General features: G+C 35.3%; 1 protein-coding gene across 1 annotated transcript; it reads right to left on the bottom strand.

Annotated features, from left to right (window-relative positions):
* Positions 1-4543: 4543 nt before the first annotated feature.
* LOC144444717 (uncharacterized) lies at positions 4544-14593 on the bottom strand. Its single transcript, XM_078134241.1, has 4 exons — positions 13966-14593; positions 12961-13117; positions 11293-11428; positions 4544-8417 (listed from the first exon to the last, which is right to left on the bottom strand). The coding sequence occupies exons 1-4, from the start codon at positions 14069-14071 to the stop codon at positions 8286-8288; spliced, it is 531 nt and encodes a 176-aa protein (XP_077990367.1). The 5' UTR covers positions 14072-14593; the 3' UTR covers positions 4544-8285.
* Positions 14594-24504: the final 9911 nt, after the last annotated feature.

The raw sequence follows: 24504 nt of genomic DNA, 5'->3' as shown, positions 1-24504 counted from the left end.
TTTGTATGTATTTTATTTTTCTTCTATTTACAGACCCTTCTGATATTTCCCTAGTGTTCTAACTCTAAAGGCCGTTTGTCTTATAGTCTGTATATTATGCCTCCAAAACTTGAAATAGATCTGAGTTCTACTAATTTTACTAGTGTTACTTTCTCATATGTATGGGGGAAGCTGATTGAAGCCAGGTGGGTTTAATAAATGCAAAATTAACATAATGTAATATATGCGTTCTTGTGTTCATTTTAATTGTGAGTGTGAATGGTATGAAATTCATAATATAGATGCACTCATCATACAAACGGGTGATGTACTAAAATGTGTTGTCTCATCTGTTACACCTAGTCACAAACACAATACTTACAGGTGCATATGAAAAAAGTGGGTTTTTTAAGTTCACTTTATGAACAAAGTGTTTTTCCCATACATGTTATGAGAAAGGTGTTTTTCCAGTACACTTTGTAATATAGTTGGGTAAATTTTAATCAATAAGTACCTGTCGACAATTTAAACCAGTTTATATAAGTGTCAGTATTTACTGCCATACACACTGAACATTTAAGTCCATATTGTCAGACAGTACATAAGTCTGTACACAAGTGCTCTGTTTCACATAAACAAGACAGTACATATCAAGGAAAAGGTTGCATGTTCTCACTGTCGGTGAGTAGATGTTAATTATCTAGCCATCTATATGGTAGGCGTGTTTATTCCTAATGTATACATACAGGGATTTGTTTGCCTCTGATGACATTTAGAGGGAAAAGTACGTCAAGCATTTTGTTTTCTCAGCAAGTGATAATGATGTATCTTGCTTCTCGCTGCTGGGTATTTTTTGACAGAAACATCACACTTTTCTTCTGAACCAGTGATAATGATGATCTTGCTTGCATCCGATGCTATATACATTTAGAGAGAAAAGTACATGTGCCCTTTGTTTCAGTAAGTGGCGAATCTTGCATCCGTTAGAACAATGAAATATTTATGAATGACTTGTCTTATGAGAGCAGTGTAAATATAAATGAGTCTTTGAGAGCAATCAGTATTTCAGTCAATAAGAGAAACATCAATAATTTATTCATCAGTCATGTGTGTTCTGAATAGAATTTACTTAAAGCAATTTCAGCAGTTTTAAATATTAAGGTGCGAGAAATCTATCATATCATCTTAAAACATGAATCAAACTTCTTGAAAGACCACTGAGGTGTGAAACTAGTTGAAGATTAAAGCCACTTTTAGTCTCATTTACTGCTTATATAAAGCAGTTATCATTTTCTAATACGTCATCAATATTTAGTAGCCTCAATAGAAATGTATTCTTTAGGGCTTGATATGAAATCAGCCGTTGTTGAGTTCATTGACCAAATAGCTCCTGCCCAATATTAATGGTGTCGTTGGTCAAATGGCTCCTGTCCACTATTAATGGTGTCATTGGTCAAATGGCTCCTGTCCACTATTAATGGTGTCATTGGTCAAATGACTCATGCCCACTATTGATGGTGCCATTGGTCAAATTGCTCATGCCCACTATTGATGGTGCCATTGGTCAAATTGCTCATGCCCACTTTTAATGGTGTCATTGGTCCAATGGCTCCTGCCCACTATTAACGGTGTCGTTGGTCCAATGACTCCTGCCCAATATTAATGGTGCCATTGACCAAATGGCTCCTGCCCAATATTAATGGTGCCATTGACCAAATGGCTCCTGCCCACTATACCAATTTTAGGCACAGCATCATTGATTAAATCAAATGTTAGTAAATATTGTTCTCAGTTGGAGACATAATTATATAATTATTATTGAGTATGAGATTTTCAAAATTTAACCATACCTTGAGAACAACAAACCCATCTCTGGCGTGGATGGTGACATCCAAAATCCTGTTCTTTGAACAACAAATGTGGTTAATTTTTGGCATTCAAAGTAATCCCAGAAGGGGATCAAACAACTTCAACATCAAGTTTGTACTAGCTTTCCAATTTTATGGTTGGTAATTGTCATTCCCACTACCGTAATAGTGGTAAGAGAGCTGGGGCATGATAAAGTAACATTCTTGAATCAGGAGAATGATTGACATCAGTCGGCAAGCTAATGAAAACTTGGAAAAACTAATACTTTTCTTTTCCGTGACGCATTTAGTTAATATTTCCAAATATCATGTCAGTATTTTGTTATTAGCATTATAGACAAATCGGAACACATGTGGAATAATGAATGATTAGTCTTTTTTCATTAATACCAGATGATTGTTGTGTTATTATTTTCAATTATTTCCCAAGAAGGGGGATTTATTTACGAATGACGTTCGTCGATAGAAATTAATAAACCATTAGTGATCACATGAGTCTTGTATATCTCTTATAATCAAGTTCTTACATACCTTTATTAGTCTCTGTTGGAATTTCATTTTATACGAATTCTTAGTAGTACATCTGAACTGTGTGACATCAATTACTGCAATGAATTCAGACTAAATCCAAAATATTACTCAGGATATCATCTAAAATGACATTTGAAAAGTATTAAACTGCATTTAAATACAAATTATTCTCAAATGAATAGACGGTTATAATCAGTGTGTCTTATAATGAAAGACAAAATTTGTTGTTGAAGGTCAAAATGATATACACTGGGTTACCACATACATGTAGTAATTAAATGGATAGAGGAAATCTAAATGTTTGTGAGTCGTAAGAAAACGCTAGCACTGTGTGTCAGTGGTGCATCAAATTGGCTTTTAGAAGGCTTACTGGTTATTATACTATGCACGAGCCAAGTTGAACAAAAAAATATGAAATATATACCGTACTGTGGCTGTACTACGTCACTACAACTCATGTCTATGTCACACATGTCTATAATTATACATCACTGGTTCTGCTGTGTTCAAAATATGAGTCAAAACGTTCATTATTTTTCCCATTTCTTCTTTGATAGTACTGGTACTGGTATAATTATGTTCTCCAATATTCATGAGCTGGCTGACAAAGTCCCCAAAGTCACTTGTATTTCCCTTGGCTAAACAAAGAAAAATGTTGGGGAATCGAATAACATCTAATTATGTACCACCGTTGCTAATTATCAGTGTCTTTTCTAGTTAGTCACCTATATTGTCTGAGTATGAAAGCCATCATTTGCTGAAAAAACTTTCAAAGAAATGTATGTCTGTTGTACAATTACATCCAGTAAAAATACAATGTGTTTACTGGAATGAAGTGATCCAAGGAAAGACTTGATGCAAGACAACATTAGGTACAAACAACAATGCAACTGACACAAAAACAACAGTAGATGCCTTCAATTTAGATTCACCCAACACACATTTTGATTTTTAATTCCCCTTTCAGGTGACTATTTATGGGCTTTGCTGTCTGTCTGTCTATCTGTCTATCCGTCCATCTGTAATGCGTCATTTCTCAGACATTCAATAATCCACTTTCTTTCAGACTTGACACAAAAGTGACATGTCTGCACATCACTTTGTTTTGTGGCATATCCAATTTTGTCCGAATTGTAGTTAAAAATCAATATTTACAGCATATTAAACTTTATAAAAAAGTATAGTACCTATAGAGACTCCATTCAAGTGTCTATTATCAGTTACAAGCTTTCTTTTAAGATGCTGACCTTTTGACCTTGACCTTGAGGGCCAATTATCAAAATCCAGCCATTTCTTAAATATCACAGACACATATTTATGTGTTTCTTTTAAATCATGTCCACAGGTAATATAGGAGAAGACAAATGTACACAAGGATCACTTTCTAGTGCTCATCACTTTTTACTGAATGGCAGCCATATTTGGAGTAACAAATCAACATATTGCTGCATAACTCAAAAACTTCAATACACAGATCATTCATTCAAATGTCTAACCCCATATAATCACATGCAAGCTTTCTTGTAATATAGTGACCTTTGACCTCAACAATTATCAAAATCAAGCTATATATCTCTTACATATTGCAGAGAGTATGTAGGATTTACGTGAGGTCAATTTCTTTCAAAATGATGTCTAAAGGTAATGCAGAACAAGAGAAGAAGAGAAATACATAATACATGCATTACATTTGGTGCTCACATACTTTTAACTGAATGGTTGTCACATTTGTAGTGAACAAGCATTATTTACTGAATAACTCAAAAACTTTATTGGAGACACCATTCAAGTGTCTATCCCTATATTATGTGGTGTAAACTTTTTTTATGAGACGATGACCTTTGACCATGACTTTAACTTTCAGGTTCAGTTATCAAAATCCTGCCATTTTCTGCACATCACAGACACTTTTTAGTATTTTATTTGTTGCCACTAATTTCTTTGAAATCATGACTCCATTCAGTCACATAGAAGGAAAATATTTGAGGGATTGTATCTTGTATGAATTTCTCATCCATCTGGCCACTTTAAGACATGTTTACATACAATTTAAAAGGGTTTAAATGTTACATGTCCTGTATCTAGAAATTCAGACACACACTGACAGATATGCACACACAATATCCCAATGACAAAACCAAACAGGTGGTGAAATTCCAGTCAATTAATCTAACTTTTAATATCCCATGTTTTACCATATAATAATAGTACACACAGGTAATATAATATGTATAACACTCTTCAGCATAAATATATGAATAATCATAAACAGAACCAGAATAAAATATATGAAAATAATATGACAGAACCCCATGATGTGTGAGTGCGAGAGTGGCATACTCAGGGTATGTGCACAAGTGCTTGCAGTGTTTTCCATGACACTACACTCGTGAAAGTGCAGCAGAAAACACTGCAAGGACAAAGGCAAATATCCCCAAGTATCAACACTGACATTCATGTGGCATGGAGTTCTGTTATTATGTTTATCTGAAACAAATTTCTGTAAAAATGACAATATGCGATCACACGCTTTCGTGTCGAACGAACAACTGTGTCATCATTTGCATATCATTTGCATGCAGGTATACAATAATGTTTTCAGTATTTCACTGCGGTGCAAATAACACTTACAGGTAAGTAATCTCTGGTACATATGTATTAATATTATAATATAGTCCAATTTTATACAAATAACACTAAACAAAACATGTATTCGAACAATATATTATCTGGTTTATACAAGGTCCCTTTACAATTCTTTCTGTCTCACTTCCTTACTACTGTAGTTGTTTGATTTTCAGCACTGGATTTATGCACAAAAGCTTTTTTTCCATCAGAAAATAAGTCCTGCTCATATACATGTACTGTACAAGTTGTCATATTTCTATATGCAGCTGTTGTGAAAGGTGTCGACAATAGTTGTACTGAATATGGCTGGTTATGGAGTGAGTTACTTCATATATACTTTAATAGTAGTAGTGTCCACTTTCACATGGCACTGTCCACCAAATTAAAGAGCACATGACATCCTAAATTGGCATTCCACCAAATTGTTCATGCGCCATAATAAATGTGTTTATAGAATCTCAACTTTGAAAGCTTTGTTTGTGACTGTCAGACACCCCATATCTTTTTATCTCAAAATTTCCAGAACAAATTACAAGTTCGCTATGTAAATTTAATTTCATTACCAAACTACTTCCATAGCCATCTATGTAACACAGTAGTCTACCATAAGTCTGACTTACAAATTATGTTGTTGTTAGGGGGTCTTTCCCCCATCCACAGTCAACCCTTGGCTCCCTAGCTTACTGAGAGTTGTATAGTTGAAATACAGTAGTTCAGTCCTTCTTAGATATAAACAACGGAAGACAAGGAAACAACAATGATTATTTTTATAAATATAAGATGAAAAAATATTTCAAATTTCAAACTGTTGTGAATGAGCTGTAGACTGAGTATTTTGGAAGACTGTCAGTGTTAAGGCCTAGATAGATCCAAATACATTAGTATACACTTAATAGTAGAGATAAAGTTAACTAATATTGGAATCTACTTTACGTAACTATGTATATATAGCTTCCATTTCAATCACTCAGACGTCATCAATGTAATGACGTTAAGGTATCTGGTGATGTGACCCCCATAGAGGAGTCACCTGTCGACCCCATACCAGAGTCACCTGATAACCCCCTAGAGGAATCACCTGACTATTGTAAAGCATTTGATGGTTGTAGTCATAGTCACGGCTGGAGGACAATTTTATTTTATTGTATGATAACTTTCAACAATAAAATCTAATCACAGTTCCTGAAGTAGTATTATTTAGTAAAAATAGTACTTCATTTTAGGTGGTCTAGTCATCACCAACCCTGTACTATTTACGGGATTACAATGTCCATTCTTTTAATGCAGATTTTCTGCTACATGTATAATGTTTTATGGCTATCTTAAATTTTGCAAGATTATGCTACTTTCATTATAATAAAAAAAAAAAAAAAACTGCAAATACTTTTCAACAAAAACATGGTAAGAGAGAAAGTCCTCTGGCCAAAGAGGTTTATAAAGATCTTACAGAGTGGGATCAACCCATCTGTTACAGCTTTTAAACAAGACTGCATATGATGAAAATATAACGAAAATAAATCCACTTTTTGAAAATCCTAACAATAAAATCCAATCAAAATAAACATTTTCCATATTATAACACAAAATAATTAAGAATTCAATAAATAATAAAAAACACTTGAAAATTCCAGTATATCTTTAAATTACTGGAATGAAAATAACAACACAAATTTTAATGATACAATAGTTTGTTGACATTTGCGATTCAGTTCCTATGGCATTCAATAGCTACATGATAAATTACATGTTTGAATTTACAGTCTCTAATGAGATGTTTGCAGGGATTTTGACATCCCTGTTGGCTGTAATCAGTGATATGTCACTCAAGCCATGAGCCACAATCTCAAAGTAAGTCAAATTAAATGTACTTTGGGGAATGAATTTCCCTGAACATCAGAGTTGTTCTATTCGCTCCAAACTTTGTCATATTTTGCCTATTCTTGATCCATTTGAAAATAATAAAAGATGTATGTATTTAGGGGTTCACCATTTTGCTTTCAAGGAAGTTGACAATCTTCCATGTTACCATCGAGTTAACACAGTATTCGGCGGCCATATTGGATTCTAGAATGACTGAAACTTGATATCATTTTGACATATAGTTGAAAATTTCACATGGTAACCCCTGATTTTTTTTTCTAGATGTTCACTGACAATAAGTTGGAGTTCTCTTAAACAAAGTAACGCTGAAGTTTAAGACCTTTAACTGCAAGGTGCGCATTCATTTAAAGTTACAATGCTGTTAAATGACATTTACCATGGGGAGGGGGTGGGGGGGGGAGTGTGACCTCAAGGAGGGGAGGGGTCCAATGATTGAATAACGTATTTAGCAAATCATATATTAGTAAAGTTCGAAATATGGAAAAAATATGGTTTGCACTTTTACTTTAAGCCATAAATATTACTGTTTGAGATACTCTGAGATCCTGACATGTATTTTAAGTAAATGTCATATGCATGTATAAATTGGATGTCGGTTCTCGGTCTTATTTACTAATAGCTGTATTTACAAAAATTGTAGCCTTCATGTTAGAATTCAGTATAGTCGTGAGATATGAATACTCAATACAGATAACTTTCCAATGATATATACTTGAGTTGACAAGCTTGGATAGATTGGATGTTGGTTGTCTGTAATATAGTCAATAGTTCTATTTACAGGAGATGTGGCCTTTATTTGACATTCAGTATAGTCACGAGATGTGACTACTCAAAACAGATAACTTTCCCCATGATGTAAGTTGATGTTTAATCACCTTTACAGGTAAGTGTAATTACTTCTTGCATGTCACACTTTTACTGGTCTCAAATGATTATGATGATGATGATGATGATAGATTTCACTGAATTACACTATGAAAGATAGTATTTTTAACAATATCATATTTCCTGTAAAGATCCACTTTTTCCAATATTGGGAAAGAAGTGGTTGGAGACAAGAAATTAACAACATATCTATGATATGAAAGTGAATGCTCTATCAATATACAGATTGTCTGTGACTGTCTCCCATCTCTGAGGGCAACATTGATTTATTTGTGTGTGTGTGTGTGTGTATGTATGTATGTATGCAATCAATCATGTACATGCGTGTGTGTATGCATGCATGCGTGTGTGTGTGTGTGTGTCTATAAGTGTGTGTGTCTATAAATGTATGTGTGTGTGTGTGGGGGGGGGGGGGTATCAGAGTAACATGTTTTAATACTGAACATCATTTTATATGATTTCGTGGAAGCCCTGACGATGACAGTGTAAAACTCAGTGTTGAAATGTTGACAACTATAGATCTTGCATAGCATCAGTAAGTATATCTTCATCAGCATCCACTAAGTTTTCCAGCATATATGCCTGCTGCTCTTCCTCTGGAAGACCACATTTTCCATTCCAATGTGCTTGTTTCATCTTGCGAGACTACAAGAAAATGAAAGTTTCAACATTTGTAAGATGTTTTTGCACACCTTTACTTCTAATTACAAGAAGTAGATAGATGCAGCCTTAGCTCCAAAACCATTCCTTTATCAAATTTTAAATGTTATCAAATTGTGTGTCAGTGGCGTGTCAAATTGGCTTAGAGGGCACACTGCTATTACCTCTGCATGACAAAACCTATGCAAAAACTCTATACTAGTACATACAATCATATAGAATAAGTGAAACATTCTGACCAACTGTTACATTTTTACACACACAATGGCAGAAATTATTTTAAAACAAGCACGTTCCTGCCAAAGAAAAATGTTTGGCATGTCCCCATTTTGCTATGTGCTGAAGTTACCTAGAGATATATATATATTACGTAGATTCACAACACTATTGCCTGCAGCAACATTCCAACTAACCTATGACCCCCATTTCTCTATTTAAGTGGATTAACCCTCCATGTGGGACAACGCTATCATACCATTTCTTCAGGCAGAATAGGGGTAAAAAGGGTTAAATGCATAAAATATATGTTTTTTGGGGTCATGCAGTAGATTAGACTCAATTATATTCTGTTGTTGGTGCAGCCTACCATGACCCATGCATTTCAATGACTTCCACTTCCTTAAGTCGGAAGATGGCATTTACTAAAATAGATACAGAGAATTAAAAGCTTTTTAATTCTAAAACCAAAACCTGAAATGTAATCTACATATGTGACGTCGGTGATCCCAATTTAGAATACCATTATAGAAAGAAATTGAACACTGTCCTCGATGTCAGTGTCATTACAGATACACAGTATGAGAGAGTATTTTAATTGACATTTCTGATAACATACTTATTCTATTTTTACTCAATACTGGCACTCCACTGTTTGCAAGATTTGCAGGCAAGATTTGGGATTGATAAGAAGAGACAACAGAGGGCGCTATAACCACATCAATGTCAATCTCTCATCAAAAGACTTCCCTGACATGTGTGTCTAAGCTAAATACAACAAGTGGTCTGAATCTGAGATTGTACAGGGTGTATCAGTGCATTTTATAAACTCCTTCACACCAAATCAATAATTTTTCTCTTCAATATTTTGACAAATTTTGCATTTTGTTTGTTTGACTTGTCCAAAATATAAAACTTACAATTTAGAAATCGGAAAAAATCACCAAAAATGACCGTAACTGATATTTTAATGGGATTTACATTTCAGGCTATCTAGGAGTGAGAATACAGTAAGGGGTCAAAGGTTAAATTTCTCTGTACCAATATTAAATTTGAAAACCATAGCCATGAAATTAACCAAATTCAGAGAGAAGTAACTATCTCCAAAACTTAGAGCACAAATAATAAAATTAGTACTGTACTATATCAGATTTAAGGACATCTACATTTTTAATATCTGTGGATTCAGAAAATTTTCATTCCAAGCCAAGTAAAGAAAATTGTTGATGTACATTGAATGAAACTGATGAATCATTCTAATCACTTTGCCCTCTAGAGGGCAGTCACACACCAACCCTAAAACAGTTTCAGTCAACACATGCTCCATTAATACCATTATACCTCTCGCATTTGTCAAAATGTATACACTGATTTAATTGTAAGATAGATAATCTAAGTATGCAGTGAAAGTCAACTGCTGATAAGGATTAACATCTGGGCCAAAAAAAACGTCGTCTGACAGAACTATAGAACTTGTTCCTGAATAAAAGACTAATATATCTAGTGTTTTGATATGACTTCACTAAAAACAAAGTATGAATGTGAGAACCTGAACTGATGTTTGTTTAACTTTAAGACCAAGCTCACATAAGAATTCAAATTTTATGTGTGGAAAAAAGTTGTCTGTTGTATATTCACTGAAAAGATAACATTAAAACTACACTAGCTGTAACTGCAGTATATTCACTGAAATGATAACATTAAAACTACACTAGCTGTAACTGCAGTATATTCACTGAAAAGATAACGTTAAAACTACACTAGCTGTAACTGCAGTATATTCACTGAAAAGATAACATTAAAACTACACTAGCTGTAACTGCAGTATATTCACTGAAATGATAACGTTAAAACTACACTAGCTGTAACTGCAGTATATTCACTGAAAAGATAACATTAAAACTACACTAGCTGTAACTGCAGTATATTCACTGAAATGATAACGTTAAAACTACACTAGCTGTAACTGCAGTATATTCACTGAAATTATAACGTTAAAACTACACTAGCTCTAACTGCAGTATATTCACTGAAATGATAACGTTAAAACTACACTAGCTGTAACTGCAGTATATTCACTGAAATGATAACGTTAAAACTACACTAGCTGTAACTGCAGTATATTCACTGAAATGATAACGTTAAAACTACACTAGCTGTAACTGCAGTATATTCACTGAAATGATAACGTTAAAACTACACTAGCTGTGACTGCAGTATATTCACTGAAAAGATAACATTAAAACTACACTACATGTAGCTGTAACTAGAGTATATTCACTGAAAAGATAACGTTAAAACTACACTAGCTGTAACTAGAGCATATTCACTGAAAGTTGTTAAAATATGAATAACAATTAGACATTATTCATATTAATGAGTTATTGATTATATATAGAAGTAGGATAGCAACAGATTGAAATTGTGATCACATGACCAAAAAATCAATTTGATGGGATTTATTTTGATCATATTATCTGTAAGGCTATACAAATACATTTACCCACAGGTGATTCAATACTATTCATAGTGTACTGTATTAGGAATACATTATCTTATCTAACAAAAAGAATTTCAAAAAAACCACCCCAGTTGCAGCTTTAATACAAGAATATTGGATTGACACATTGGGGTTTAAACTCACCATATCAACATCCCTGGTCCAGATTTGAGGACACTTTCCATGACATATCGCACAGGGTCTCTTGTTAGCGTAACCTTCATATCCACACTCTGCACAGCCTGCGTTGGCTTGATCATAGTACCAGCTTGCATTACAGCTATCACATCAAACAAACAAACAAACAAACAACAGAGATCCAGGTTATTAAAATATTAACTACAGTTTATGATGATCCAGGCGAGATAAATGTCAGTAGGAAATGAAACTAGATGTTTTGAGGTATGCAGGCACTATTAATGTTGGTTGGTTGGATGGATGGACGGTTGGTTGATGTAGTTTCAAACTGACTGGTTTAGACATTATTTTATGCGCCAAAACATAAAGATAACGAAGTAATAAACAAAGCAAAATTACTGAATTGATTGAATAGCTATGAGCATACCACTTGCATTATTTGGGTAAAGTGTGGTAGGATGTGAAATGGAATTTATTGCCTACATTAGGTTCAATACACATGCTCTCCATTGGATTACATTAGAAGTGATACCGGGTATATGATAACATTTATCACTCATAGTCATGAGAACACATATTATTCAAGTCAAGTTACTTGAGTTTTTTGACACTCTACTGAAGTGAGTGGGTTAACTTCTCACCCACTTTTACTCATTTCTCATATCGTACTTCTTAACTTCTTGTTTAGAGTTGAGAGTGATTGACCTACACAAGAAGGGTCTATGTTTCCTATGACAGCCTTTGAGACAATCTGAGACATTCATGAATAAAATGGCAAGAATGTAGAACAGTGAACTAACTTTACAATAAATACATAATTGCATGCAAGTTACAGGAAGTCAGGGCTTAGGTTACTCAGTAGTCTGCAAGATACAACATTCTTGCCATGCTATCAGCTTAGTTTAAGCTGCTATCCCTCACATCGCCACTAAACTACTGGTCTATGTCAGTGCTAGATCACATGATTTAGGCTAAATTTGGCTTTAACTTGTCAATAGAACTTTATAAATTCAAACAGTTTAAAATATGTAGATAAAAATCAAACTGGCAGACTAGTAAATACATCTGATGACTAGAATGACTTGTTGTGGTGATACTGATAAGTGCGCCCTCTACGTCAATTTGATGCACCACTGATGCACACAATTTCTAGTGACACACCAAAATTTGGTGTTCCCTTATCTCTTACTAACTATGTGGTGATTCAAAAGAAATGCCAATTTTTATCATTTTGACTCACAACAAAATTTGGCCATCATTTAGAGGGCATACTCAACTGTTTGAATTTTACAAAATATCAGACTTTGGCTGGAAAATGTTTACTATTGATGTAATATTAGGTGGCTGGTCTCATAAGTCAGTGAACGACTGCCATCATGTTTTTTTTTTGACCTTTTAAAGAATAGTGATATTTGATTGGCTGCAACCAAATCTGGTTGGCCTGTACAAAATATTGGGCTGTGCGGTATAGTACAGTTGTTTAGAAGCCTGATTAGGCTGACACAGCATATAGTCTAGTTACTTAGTGAATGGTTTAGTTTACATTCATCACTGGAAATACATATATATGAGCTGGGATGCTATTAGACCCCACTATCATGAACAAAGACTTGTTTAATGTCATGGGGTCCACTGTTCTGTATATACCAAGCTATAAAGACTAACAATTCCTACCTGCTGCAGGTTTTATATATTTTCTGATATTCATGACTGTTTAACAACTCTTGCAATGCTTGCTTTGTGTATTCTTGTCTCTGTTTTTGGTACTCAGCTGTTGTGATGTGTTGGGTGAAGACCTGAGTTGAAGGCTGTAAGTCTTGCTGCATTAAACCTGGTAATCAAATACAAAACAAAACACAAAATATTAAATATGTTGTCAACTAACATATCACCAGGCATTCATCTTATTCTTTCAATGAGCAACTGCCATTTTAAATTTGCTTGATGTTGAAATAGTTGGTTTTGTGAACGAAATCGACTGATGTTTCCGAAGATTACTTCTGAGAAAATTTGCATCAACGTTTTGCAAAACTTTCATTTCACACAAAATACTAATATTCCAAATGTTACGCAAGTTTTTAAAAAATGTTTTGTATACATTTAAAGCAAGTTTTTTTTTTAACTACTACAATTGACCTTGCTAGATATTTAACACTTTTAAGATTGGTAAGTCAACAAATTCCATAGGTAGAAAAAAAAATGCAAAAATGCAAAAAAAAAAATTCCAAAAGAAAAGCATGCAATTAGCCAAAGCGCATACATGACTATTTCTTATTACCCGACCAACCCAAATTTTCAGCTCCACCATGAAAATATAAAAATATATCGCCCGCCCTTAATACATTGCAGAAAAGTGCCCTCTCTGGCAAGAATAAGCAAGTGTCTGGACTGTTGACTGTCATGACGGTGAAGACACTTGTTCATGAGCAGAACATTTCTTTCATGAGGGAAGTTATTCAAGTGAGGGGGGGGGGGGGCTGAGACCATAAAGATGATTTTTTAATGTTTACAATTTGTTTTTTAAATCGAGCGACTGACCCATAGTTGCCATGAAAAAGTAATGAGAAACATTAAAATGTGGTCATCCTTATGTAAATACAAACACACACACATACACGTATGCACACACGCACTCACGCACACTAGACTATACCCTTGACCTCATTTGGCATCACTTACCACATACTGGTTCATGATCATTGTTTGAATCTGCTTCACCCTCATCCATTCTATCATCATCATCAGAGTCGGAGTCTAAACTCATCCACAGACCTAACTTAGACATATTAATTTTCAGATGTCTGTGACCACCGCTTATTTACCAATAAATTGAATCTGTGTTAGAACAGTGAAAGGCTGCTGATGCCCGGGGCTGATAATGTGATGATACGACGAACTGCTGTCACCGAGATTTGTTTGAGGTCGCTACGCGTTCGTTGACACCTGTTATGTTTGCCGACTTTTCTTATCAAAATAACAGATCTACAGTTTTCTTAACAGAAAGAAACATATGCTGACACTGACAACGAACCATCAGTTACTCCCCTGTCCTTCCCGGATGTCGTTTTTTCAAGTTTGTGTGCGTAAACCTCTCGAGACTTGGTGCATACAAACGTTACAAGACTAGTACAACTACAATTATAAATTACAACGTGGCAACACTCTGGTCGGTGGGCGATCACTTGACGTCACGTCTCTGGGTCTCGTAGACTCCTTCTGTTATGACAGAATGGTAGCAGACCGAAAGAAGATAAACAGAGCTTACAATAATTTGGTAAAAAACAAGTCGTTGTTTTCGCTTCGATTGTTTCCGGGTGTTGCCCTCTGGTGACTCATATTACTAGAGTTTCAACTTTGAACTTTTTGCAATTGAGAACAGCGCCACCTTGCAGCAAAATAAAGATAGACTTTTGTTTTTAGCAGCTTCTTCATGATTGGTTGAACTTGAATTTGAGATACAGCAAAGTTTGAAAGGGATAACTACACTAATGAAGCTTCACACCTTCATATTACATGATGAAAACTTCTATATGGCATCTTCAATACTACACTTAGTATATTTAAGTAATTTTCAGGTTTTCAAAAGTAGAGAGACAAACCATTCTATTTATCTGTTGGGCAGCTGAAAGGAGTCTTTAACATGTCTTTTAGTGACTCGTAGAAGTCATCGAGAACTTTATAAGTTGTTATGGAAATATACCCTTGTAATTACAGTACTTCATTAATTAGTGGTACATCCTGACTTCAATCCAAATTATTTTAAAGGTATGTCCAATTTATATCAGGGCAAGCATGATAGGAATCGATTCGTCGCATGACATGCACGTGTGGAGGTTTGTTTTTAGTAAACTCTTACTAGTATTACTAAACAGCTCTAGTATATAGATTTATTTATCTATAATAAATCAATTGTCTAGCAAACCATTAAACCAGCTTATCATCCTGATTTTTCATCCCTAAAGTTGAAAGTGTGTGAGCTTAGTTAATTCCCTGAACGTTCGATTGACCCTGGTCCTGTGACATCTGTTTGATGTGAGAGTTAGTGGTCAAGTTGACACAGAGTAAGAGCAATATGTGCATCAGAGAAACAGGCCAATATTTAGGCTTAGTCAATACGAAACGAAGAATTTATCGATTGGATTTAATATTTGTAGACTTCGATGTAGATCGACGTAAATTCATTTCATAAAATTTCATAACATGTCGTCATAGAAATTACACGTAGAGTAAAAATGAGCAAGATTGTACTTGCATCACCGATAGAGGGTTTTCTATTGTGCCCATGATTTGATAGAAAACCATGAAAATAGATCACTATAAGCGGTTTTCAATCAATAAAAGCATGGGATTTTTACAAAGCTTTTTTTATGTAAGTTTTAATGTAAGCCCTCACATTCTAGAATCTGTCTACCGTAGTTACATAGAAAGTATTCTCACATTTAATATTGTATCATGGTTCAGGCATCTGTCAGTTAAAGACAAGTCGAGGCTTGCAAGAATAGTAAATATCTCTAGTAGTATCATAGGTAAGAAACAGAAAGACCTTGGTGACCTATATAATTCAGCACTCCCTAAGAAAAGATCAACCATTGTAAGAGACTTTCCTGCATTCACTTATCAAGGCCTACATCCATATCGAGCACTGCCACTGTACACCAGAAGATCTGGAACCTACATTTGGATATATATATATATATATATTAGAAAAAGGAGTAGGGGGAGGGTCACATTTTACAGTTCAGACATACCGTAAATCCCCCGCCCCTCCTTTTTATTTTAGTTGAATTTTTGGTACATATATGATGACGTCATCACTAAAATTTGCGACATGGGAAAAATTATTCAGCGATTCTGATGAATAACATGAAATAAATTTCTGTAAATTTCATGTTGTTACAAGGACTATATAGTAAGATATTACACTATTATTGAAATTATGCTTATTTTATACTGATCACATGCTATAATGTACTCCAGTAAGTAATGTGTATCAAGTGTGTACTGTATGATTTCTCAGTGTGGATAGACATTGACATGGCCAAATTAACTTCTGTGACATCCCCCATAGGCTGCATTTCATTTGGGTTCGATGCCACAGATTGCGAGAATTTTAACCAATCACAAACAACCTAGGCTGTGTATTATTGTAACATTTCTCGTCGACGTACATTAAAATCGCCAAATATCAAATCCAATCGATAAATTCTTGGGATGAATGACATCTCCTATTGGCTAAAATATCAGTCTGTTTCTCCGATGCACCATGTCAACTAAACATGACCACTACAACACAGTTACAGGTATTATTAAGGGTAATTCTATTTACAGGGCCAGGATATATCAAACGTTAGGGTAATTAATTCAGTTCACATACTGTCAACTTTTGTTAAGCCAAGGTTCTAGGTTGCTTCTCAGAAGTCGAGCTCAGATCTGAGACTAGTTTCTTTACCTTTCATAAGAAGGTTATTGGGGATGAAAAGTCTGTGTGTGTGTGTGTGTGTGTGTATAACATTCTGTCGATACCTGATCTGACCTGCATTTTGTACCGACCACATCTGCAATATGGCCACATATTGCCACGCTTTCCCCCCTTTACTACTATGAGACTCGCTCCTCTCCTCACAGAGCAATATTGCTGTTGTGTGCTGAATTATGTTTCGGCATATTATTACCAACCTTTTCGTATGTTGTGTACTAAAAATAAACTACTGTACTAGTTTGCCCTTCTTTTGTTGTTGTCACTATTTCCAAATAACATCTGATGAACAGCTATCATAATGGTTAAAACATTCTTACTGGGCAATTGTATAATTCCGTATACATATGAGGTGCCATTTTCAGAATTGAGGTCTTCAACTTATGGACTGTGGGTCCTTGAAATGTATTTTCACTCTCTGAGAAGTTTCCCTAGTAACTTTTTTTCTATCTCTCCATGTGTCTAGATTTTTAGTGAGTCATCATCACTTGATGTGAATTATTTTTGAATAAATCATATTCGAAGCAGAGAAAACCACAAGTTCTGAGACAGGGATCATTGACTGATGAATCTAGCAAATTTCATGTAAAAGTTTAAACAAAATATAATTTTTCTAATTCACTCTAACTATGGAATCAGAGAATTCCCTTTAACGAAACTCCTGTTTAGTCTTATGGATATATACACATACACACAAATTTCACCATGCCTCAGTTCAGTTGCAATTTAATAAAGAAGTCATTCATTTATGTGGATTCTCGTGCATCTTCAGATCATAATATTGCCATTATCTTACATACAAATGGTTTCTCAGATATATGCATGGATTTCTCTATGTACTTTCAGATTGCAACTTTAATTGAATTCCACACTCTTTACATACAAAAGATCAATCATTAGTGTGCATTCTACTATGTCTCTTCAGTTTACTATTATCAACCTCAGACCACTATAAACAACAAAGCCTTTGCCACACTCCTTACATACAAATGGTCTTTCACTTCTGTGGTGCCTCATGTGCCTCTTCAGATCATAGTTTTGTTTAAACCCTTTGCCACACTCCTTACATACAAATGGTTTTTCAGATGCATGGATTGCCATGTGTACTTTCAGATTGCCATTTTGTTTGAATCCCTTGCCACTCTCTTTACACACAAAGGGTTTTTCATTTGTGTGGATTCCACTATCATGTCTCTTCAGTTTGCCATTATCAACAAAGCCTTTGCCTCACTCTCATATTTCCCTTCATTTGTATGGCTCCTATTGTGAACATCAAGATTGCAACTACTAATAAATCTGTCGCCACACTCTTTACATACAAAAGGTCTTTCAGTTGTGTGAGTCACCATGTGTACATCAAGATGGAACCTGAATTTAAAACCTTTGCCACACTCCTTACATACAAATGGTTTTTCAGATGCATGGATTGCAATGTGTACTTTCAGTTGTGTGAATTCTACTATGTCTCTTCAATTTGGCATTTTCAACAAAGCCTTTGCCACACTCCTTACAGACAAATGGCCTTTCATTTGTGTGGATTCTAGTATGTCTCTTCAATGTGCCAATATCAACAAATCCTTTGCCACACTCTTTACATACAAATGGTCTTCCACTTCTGTGGTGCCTCAGGTGCCTCTTCAGATCATAGTTTTGTTTAAACCTTTTGCCACACTCCTTACATACAAATGGTTTTTCAGATGCATGGATTGCCATGTGTACTTTCAGATTGCCATTTTGTTTGAATCCTTTGCCACTCTCTTTACATACAAAAGGTTTTTCGTTTGTGTGAGTCCTCATGTGTACATCAAGATGGAAACTGAATTGAAAGCCTTTGCCACACTCCTTACATACAAATGGTCTTTCATTTGTGTGGATTCTTCTATGTCTTGTCAGAGTGCCATTATCACCAAAGCCTTTGCCATACTCTTTTCATAGACATGGTCTTTCATTTGTGTGGACTCTCATGTGCCTCTTCAGATTGTAACTTCGAATAAACCCTCTCTCACACTCTTTACATACAAATGGTCTTTCATTTGTGTGGATTCTTCTATGTCTTGCCAGTTTGCCAATATCAATATATCCCTTGTCACACTCTTTACATACAAATAGTCTTTCATTTGTGTGGACTCTCATGTGCCTCTTCAGATTGTAACTTCGAATAAACCCTCTGTCACACTCCTTACATACAAATGGTCTTTCATTTGTGTGGATTCTTCTATGTCTTGCCAGAGTGCCATTATTAGGAAAGCATTTGTCACACACCTCGCAAAGAAACGGCCTTTTGGTATTTTTACCAGTTACAGATTTATTCTGATCACTGTTATTAGTCAGACTTGTACCAGACATATTAATCTTGTATTTGAGTTGTTTTTCATTTTCTGCGATCTCTTGGTGTACTTTGTATGCATTATTCAGACAAATAGGTGGTTCATTACATTCTTTTTGATTTCTGTAATAACTTTCATGTGTCATTCCTGTACTAGTACAGTCATTGGTGTGACAGTCATTCACATTCCCATGATCATCTTCCTGTATTTGAGTACACATGAAATCTACTTGCTCTATCATAATAGGAAAGGGATTTTCAGGACCATTCACCAAGTCTTCTTGTACTAGTGTGGACAAGTTATTGTCTGAGTCTACTTCTGTTTTTAGTTGTTTAGCTGCCTTGCTATTCACAATTTGTGTAGTACACTGAAGTCCATCTTTTCTTGAGTCCTCCTTTGTTACTTTCCAATAGTTGTGTGCAATGTCAATGTCATTATCATCTGGTGTTACACCATCTTCTATCTTTACTTGTACATCTTCCTTTACTGTGTCAATGGACAAAATATTTCCAGCATCTACCTTCAAAATGGTGTCAATGCTTACTGGCATGAGTTCATTGGAGTGATAATGTATATTTGTCAAATCTTGTCTTGTGTCATCATAATAGTTCCCATCCTTTGCAACATCTTCTTGTTTAACTGTCACCTTTTCTATATCCCAAGTCTCTTTTTCAACTTTGACTCGGATGGGTTGGTTTGGACAGCAAGATGAATCTACGTTAAACAACACATCATTTTCATTATGATTGTAGATTAGATGGTGGTTTGTAGAACAGTCTTTCTTAACTTCAGATGTTTCCATTTCTCACACATCCAAGACTCTGATATCTGTTATTTAAGCAGAATTGTGAAAATTATCAATAAAATAAATCATCCATGTTATTTTAATATTCACAAAATGCAGCAAAAAAGTTAAACAATGTTATTTCATGGTAAAATAGATTATACTCCATAGAAGGCCTATAAAAAAAAGCTACATGGGTTCGTCAGTCTGTCCAAGTAGCATTTGTTTCTGATCTAATGTCTTCTGTGGCACTGTCTGTTGTTGAAGCACCATATCTATAGAGTTACAATAGTTCTGCTGTATAAATAAGAACCTCTTACCTTTTATGAATTAATAATTAGTGAACTTATTATCTATAGCAAGTTGTCACATCTCAAGATGTCATTGTCTGCACTGTCAGCTACAAATCAATTCATGAATTAAATCTTAGTACAAAATATTTGCATTATAGTCTACCCATTTCAAGAATATCCACAGTATATTGTCAATTCATTTATGGTCTCGATGTGGGATGATTGAGTGTCTGTCCATGTAGTCAGTGTGGTAGCACTAAGAAGCTTTGCTCCAGTGTCCAGGAAAAGATACTATAAGTTAGTGCATCCCTCAAAATTCAAATAAAAACTATAGCAAAGCCAATCTCAATAGCCAGACTAAACACATTCTATTCCAAAGGTGGCATGCTAAATGTAATAGAGGGTCTATTACATTTTGTATTAAGAGTCTTGAGTTCACTTTACTTACTTACTAAGAACAAAAAGAGTGTTTCTTGTCAACAGAAGGGGGGGGGGTCATTCTGTTTGTTTTATTTGTCAGAGTGGGGTGGATTGTTTTGTGAATGAATTGCGGGGGGGGGGGGGGGGGGTCACTATTTTTAAGTACAACATGAACAAAAAGTCACCGGCCCACCCCCGGCCATAAAAACTGATCGCTCCCTTACTTATTCAAACAAGTCACTATTTTGGTAATATTGTGAATTTTCTGGATGTTATGTACATGTATATAGATGCAACTTATGACGAGATCATTTTCTGAAGACAATATTTTTTTGTCAACCTTATACCAAATGAAATTATTTGAACAATCTGTTATCCTAGTAAGATATTTTCTGTAAACAGATTTATACATGACAGCAACACCACCTCTGTTTTTATTCTTGAATCTACCACCTATTCTATCTGAGCGTATAAATTCATATGATTCTAAACTACTTGGTAAATTAATAATACTGTCACTATTCAAACAAGTTTCCTGTAAACAAATAAAATCATGAAAGGAGATGAATTCTGAAAATATATAATCTGATAATTTTTTTGGTCAGGCCATTAATATTCCAACATAATTTGGCTTCTTTTTTATGTACATGATTTATGATTTGGATGTACTTTCTTCTTATAAAGTCTTACTCTTCACAACAATAATTTGAGAGAGAGAGAGAGAGAGAGAGAGAGAGAGAGAGAGAGAGAGAGAGAGAGAGAGAGAGAGAGAGAGAGAGAGAGAGAGATAGAGAGAGAGAGAGAGAGAGAGAGGGAGAGACAGAGACAGAGACAGACAGAGAGAGACAGAGAGAGAAACAAAAAAAAACTTTGGGCATGAAAAAATAAAGAGTAACGTAGCATTATGACAGAAAATCTATATTGAGAAATATTGAAGAAAATTGAATTGATAAAAAGAAGATGAAAATTCTATTTTCACAAAGCTGCAATATGAAAGACTTGACTACCTTACCTGATACGTTTAGCCGATCGATAACTAAGAAAATGACTGTGTCTATCATTATATTAGAAATATTAATTTAGTGCTGTTACCAGATTGATCTTACTGTTGTACTAGAACATTAAACTTACAGTCGGAGGAGGTACATTGTATTTAAAAACAGAAGGGGACAGTCAGACTCTGGGGACATTAGTGTCAGTAAACGAAGTGGGTACTGCCACAGTATGACCATGAAAGACAGTACATGTATGACCATAGATCTACTAGTATGTATTGACCATGTAGCTCCATCGTGTGTCCTTCCCGAGAATAGCTCCACGTATATACACGCGCAGACATCAGACCGTTGACGAAAGAAACATATTATAAACAGGAAACGTAAACAATTGAATTGGATTAATAACTCTTGACAAAGCTTGTTTGAAATACAGCAAGACAAGTATAACAATTTACATTCTATCATTTGACAAGGTAGAACAGCTGTATGGCCTCTTTACATAACAGTTCACGTCCACAAACAAATTTGAAGTTCCCCTGGCAATTTATGTACATGCAAAGAGGCTATAAAACTGTTCTAATCAAACCATGAAATGTAATACAAGTCTCTGCTATTCCACCATGTTGTGCCATTAGTGCTATTAATCCAATTCAATTGTTTACGTTCTTGTTACAAACAAGTGTTGTTCGTCAACAGTCTGATGTCTGCGCTTGTAGTATCGATCATTAGACCGGGAGTCGATTCTGGCGTTTTATCTTCCACACAGAGACGGTAGCTGTTGTTAGCAAGACATTACTTTATAGTATCAAGGATCTGTTATCTCAATAATAGATCCATGGTAGCATTGAAACGCTTACCTTCCAATGTCATGTGATAGCCTCGGATAAAGTCAGGTTGGTGAACAAAAAGCAGAGGGTGACAGCACCAACGGTGATATCTGAATGTGGTCTAGAGTTCAAAGTGAGCAGAACTACTCGAGGGTCTACAGCTAGATTAATGTGAATACTGCAATCGTTGAAATTTCATTCGGATCATGAGTCGCCAGTCGTCCTCTTCGCGCGCGGCGTTTGAGCCATGAGGAAAATGTCAACAGATTAGCGCCCGCATGCGATGACCCCATACTATTTGGGTTGTTATGAATGGAGTCACTGTCACATCTCAAAGATTTGGCAGAATGTATTGACAAGTACTCGCCTAGAGAAAACAAATTATAATGTTAATGTTAGTTGCATTTCATTTATCTTTTCACTCAGAATATTGAGTTCAGTTTGTGTGCCACGGAATAGCATGAATATGACATGCATCTATGAAAATGTGTATTGTATTTTTGTATTGCATTGTATTGTATTGTATTGTATTGTATTGTATTGTATTGTATTGTATTGTATTGTATTGTATTGTATTGTATTGTATTGTATTGTATTGTATTGTATTGTATTGTGTTTACTATACCATGCTTTCCACAGCATGTTGTTAAGTAATAAAGATAACATATTATCTGAAACATGTCCAAAGTGATATTTTATCCATGTATGTTTCAATAATGAGAGTTTGTGGAATGCGATGTCAGCTATCTCTGGAGAAGCTGGTGTGCCCATACTACAACCACATGTTTGTTTGTAGACATCTACAAACAGAGGCTACTAGAGGAAAACCACCGTTTGTATTTTCTCTTGGATTTATTTATAATTTACCAAGGTGTTGTTTTTGTCTTGAAAAATTTCTTCTATCCATATCGGGAGATTATTCTCAAGACTTTAATTGTTGAAACTATAGTTTAGTGGTTTGGTAGTTCTCTTTTTGGAGGATGTTGTGGCCCTGAAAAGGGCCGTTAGTAATAAAGGGAAGGGGATTCCTGACACTATCAATATTAAATAAGTGTATGACATTGCGTTTACCATGTAACCAACTGTGGGTTGTTAGGGGTGGACCATTTGATATCCGGGGGGGGGGGAGCTTGGAAGATTTCGGGGGGAAAAAGAATTGTGGGTTGTTAGATCAAGTTTGTTAATAAGTGGAAGCATTTTATAAGGTTGGTTCAAACTTGATTATTTTGTTTGGTAATAATAAATTGGTTTAAAGGTCAATTAGCCAAGTGATCAGTCAGCTCCTCGTGGATTTTCTTTACCAGCTAAGAAGCATGGATTGTGAATTGCTACTTACACAGAACAAGTTAGTTGTGAATCAGTGACATGTAGGTATAGTTATGAACCGCACATTGCAAAATTGGTAACCGAGAAAAAAAATTTGATGCAGGACTGACAAAAGGAAAAAAATTGCTGTCACAGTGATGGGGCAAAATTGCGACCTTACTGCACTGATGCGACGGAGGGGGGGGGGGGGGTTCACTATTAAATCGCTTAAAGGAGGGGCACCTTTCAGAAAATGGAATTAGGGGAGGTTCCGTTTCACTTGAATTCATTGTATTATCCAACTTTGGATTATTTTGTAATTGTCATATCCCACCACTGTCACCATTTTCAAGTCCCACTGCTACGACATCTCAACTGTTTAATATATTCACTCAAACTAACTGAGGTGTAGTGGGAAGCAATCAACGATTTTTTAATCTATCAATGTGGTGGCAGTAGATCTCTCTCATGTCCCGTCATGTCTGAATTGCTCCCAGGGATTTTCATTTCATGCAGATGAATACACACAACAATTCAACATCACTTTCTACAGAAATGCATTTAGTTTGAACGACGGGAGAGGGCTCTGTTGCACTCGGTCTGTGAGTTAGACACGGCTGAGTACTCACCCTGAGTTTGGGGGTGAAAGAAAATAAACCCTGCCCTACATATCGAAACATGGTTTGATACGGTCTCCGCGGCTCAGGATTAGCCGTAATGGGTTCGAATCCACCACAGACATTGGAGTAACCTTTCACCCCTAAACTCAGGAGGGTGAGTGTTCTACA

The sequence above is a fragment of the Glandiceps talaboti genome, chromosome 13 (genome assembly GCF_964340395.1).
Source record: "Glandiceps talaboti chromosome 13, keGlaTala1.1, whole genome shotgun sequence".
NCBI classification, from domain to species: domain Eukaryota; kingdom Metazoa; phylum Hemichordata; class Enteropneusta; family Spengelidae; genus Glandiceps; species Glandiceps talaboti.
The sequence above is the reverse complement of the archived record's forward strand: the minus strand, read 5'-3'. Positions and strand labels throughout refer to the sequence as shown.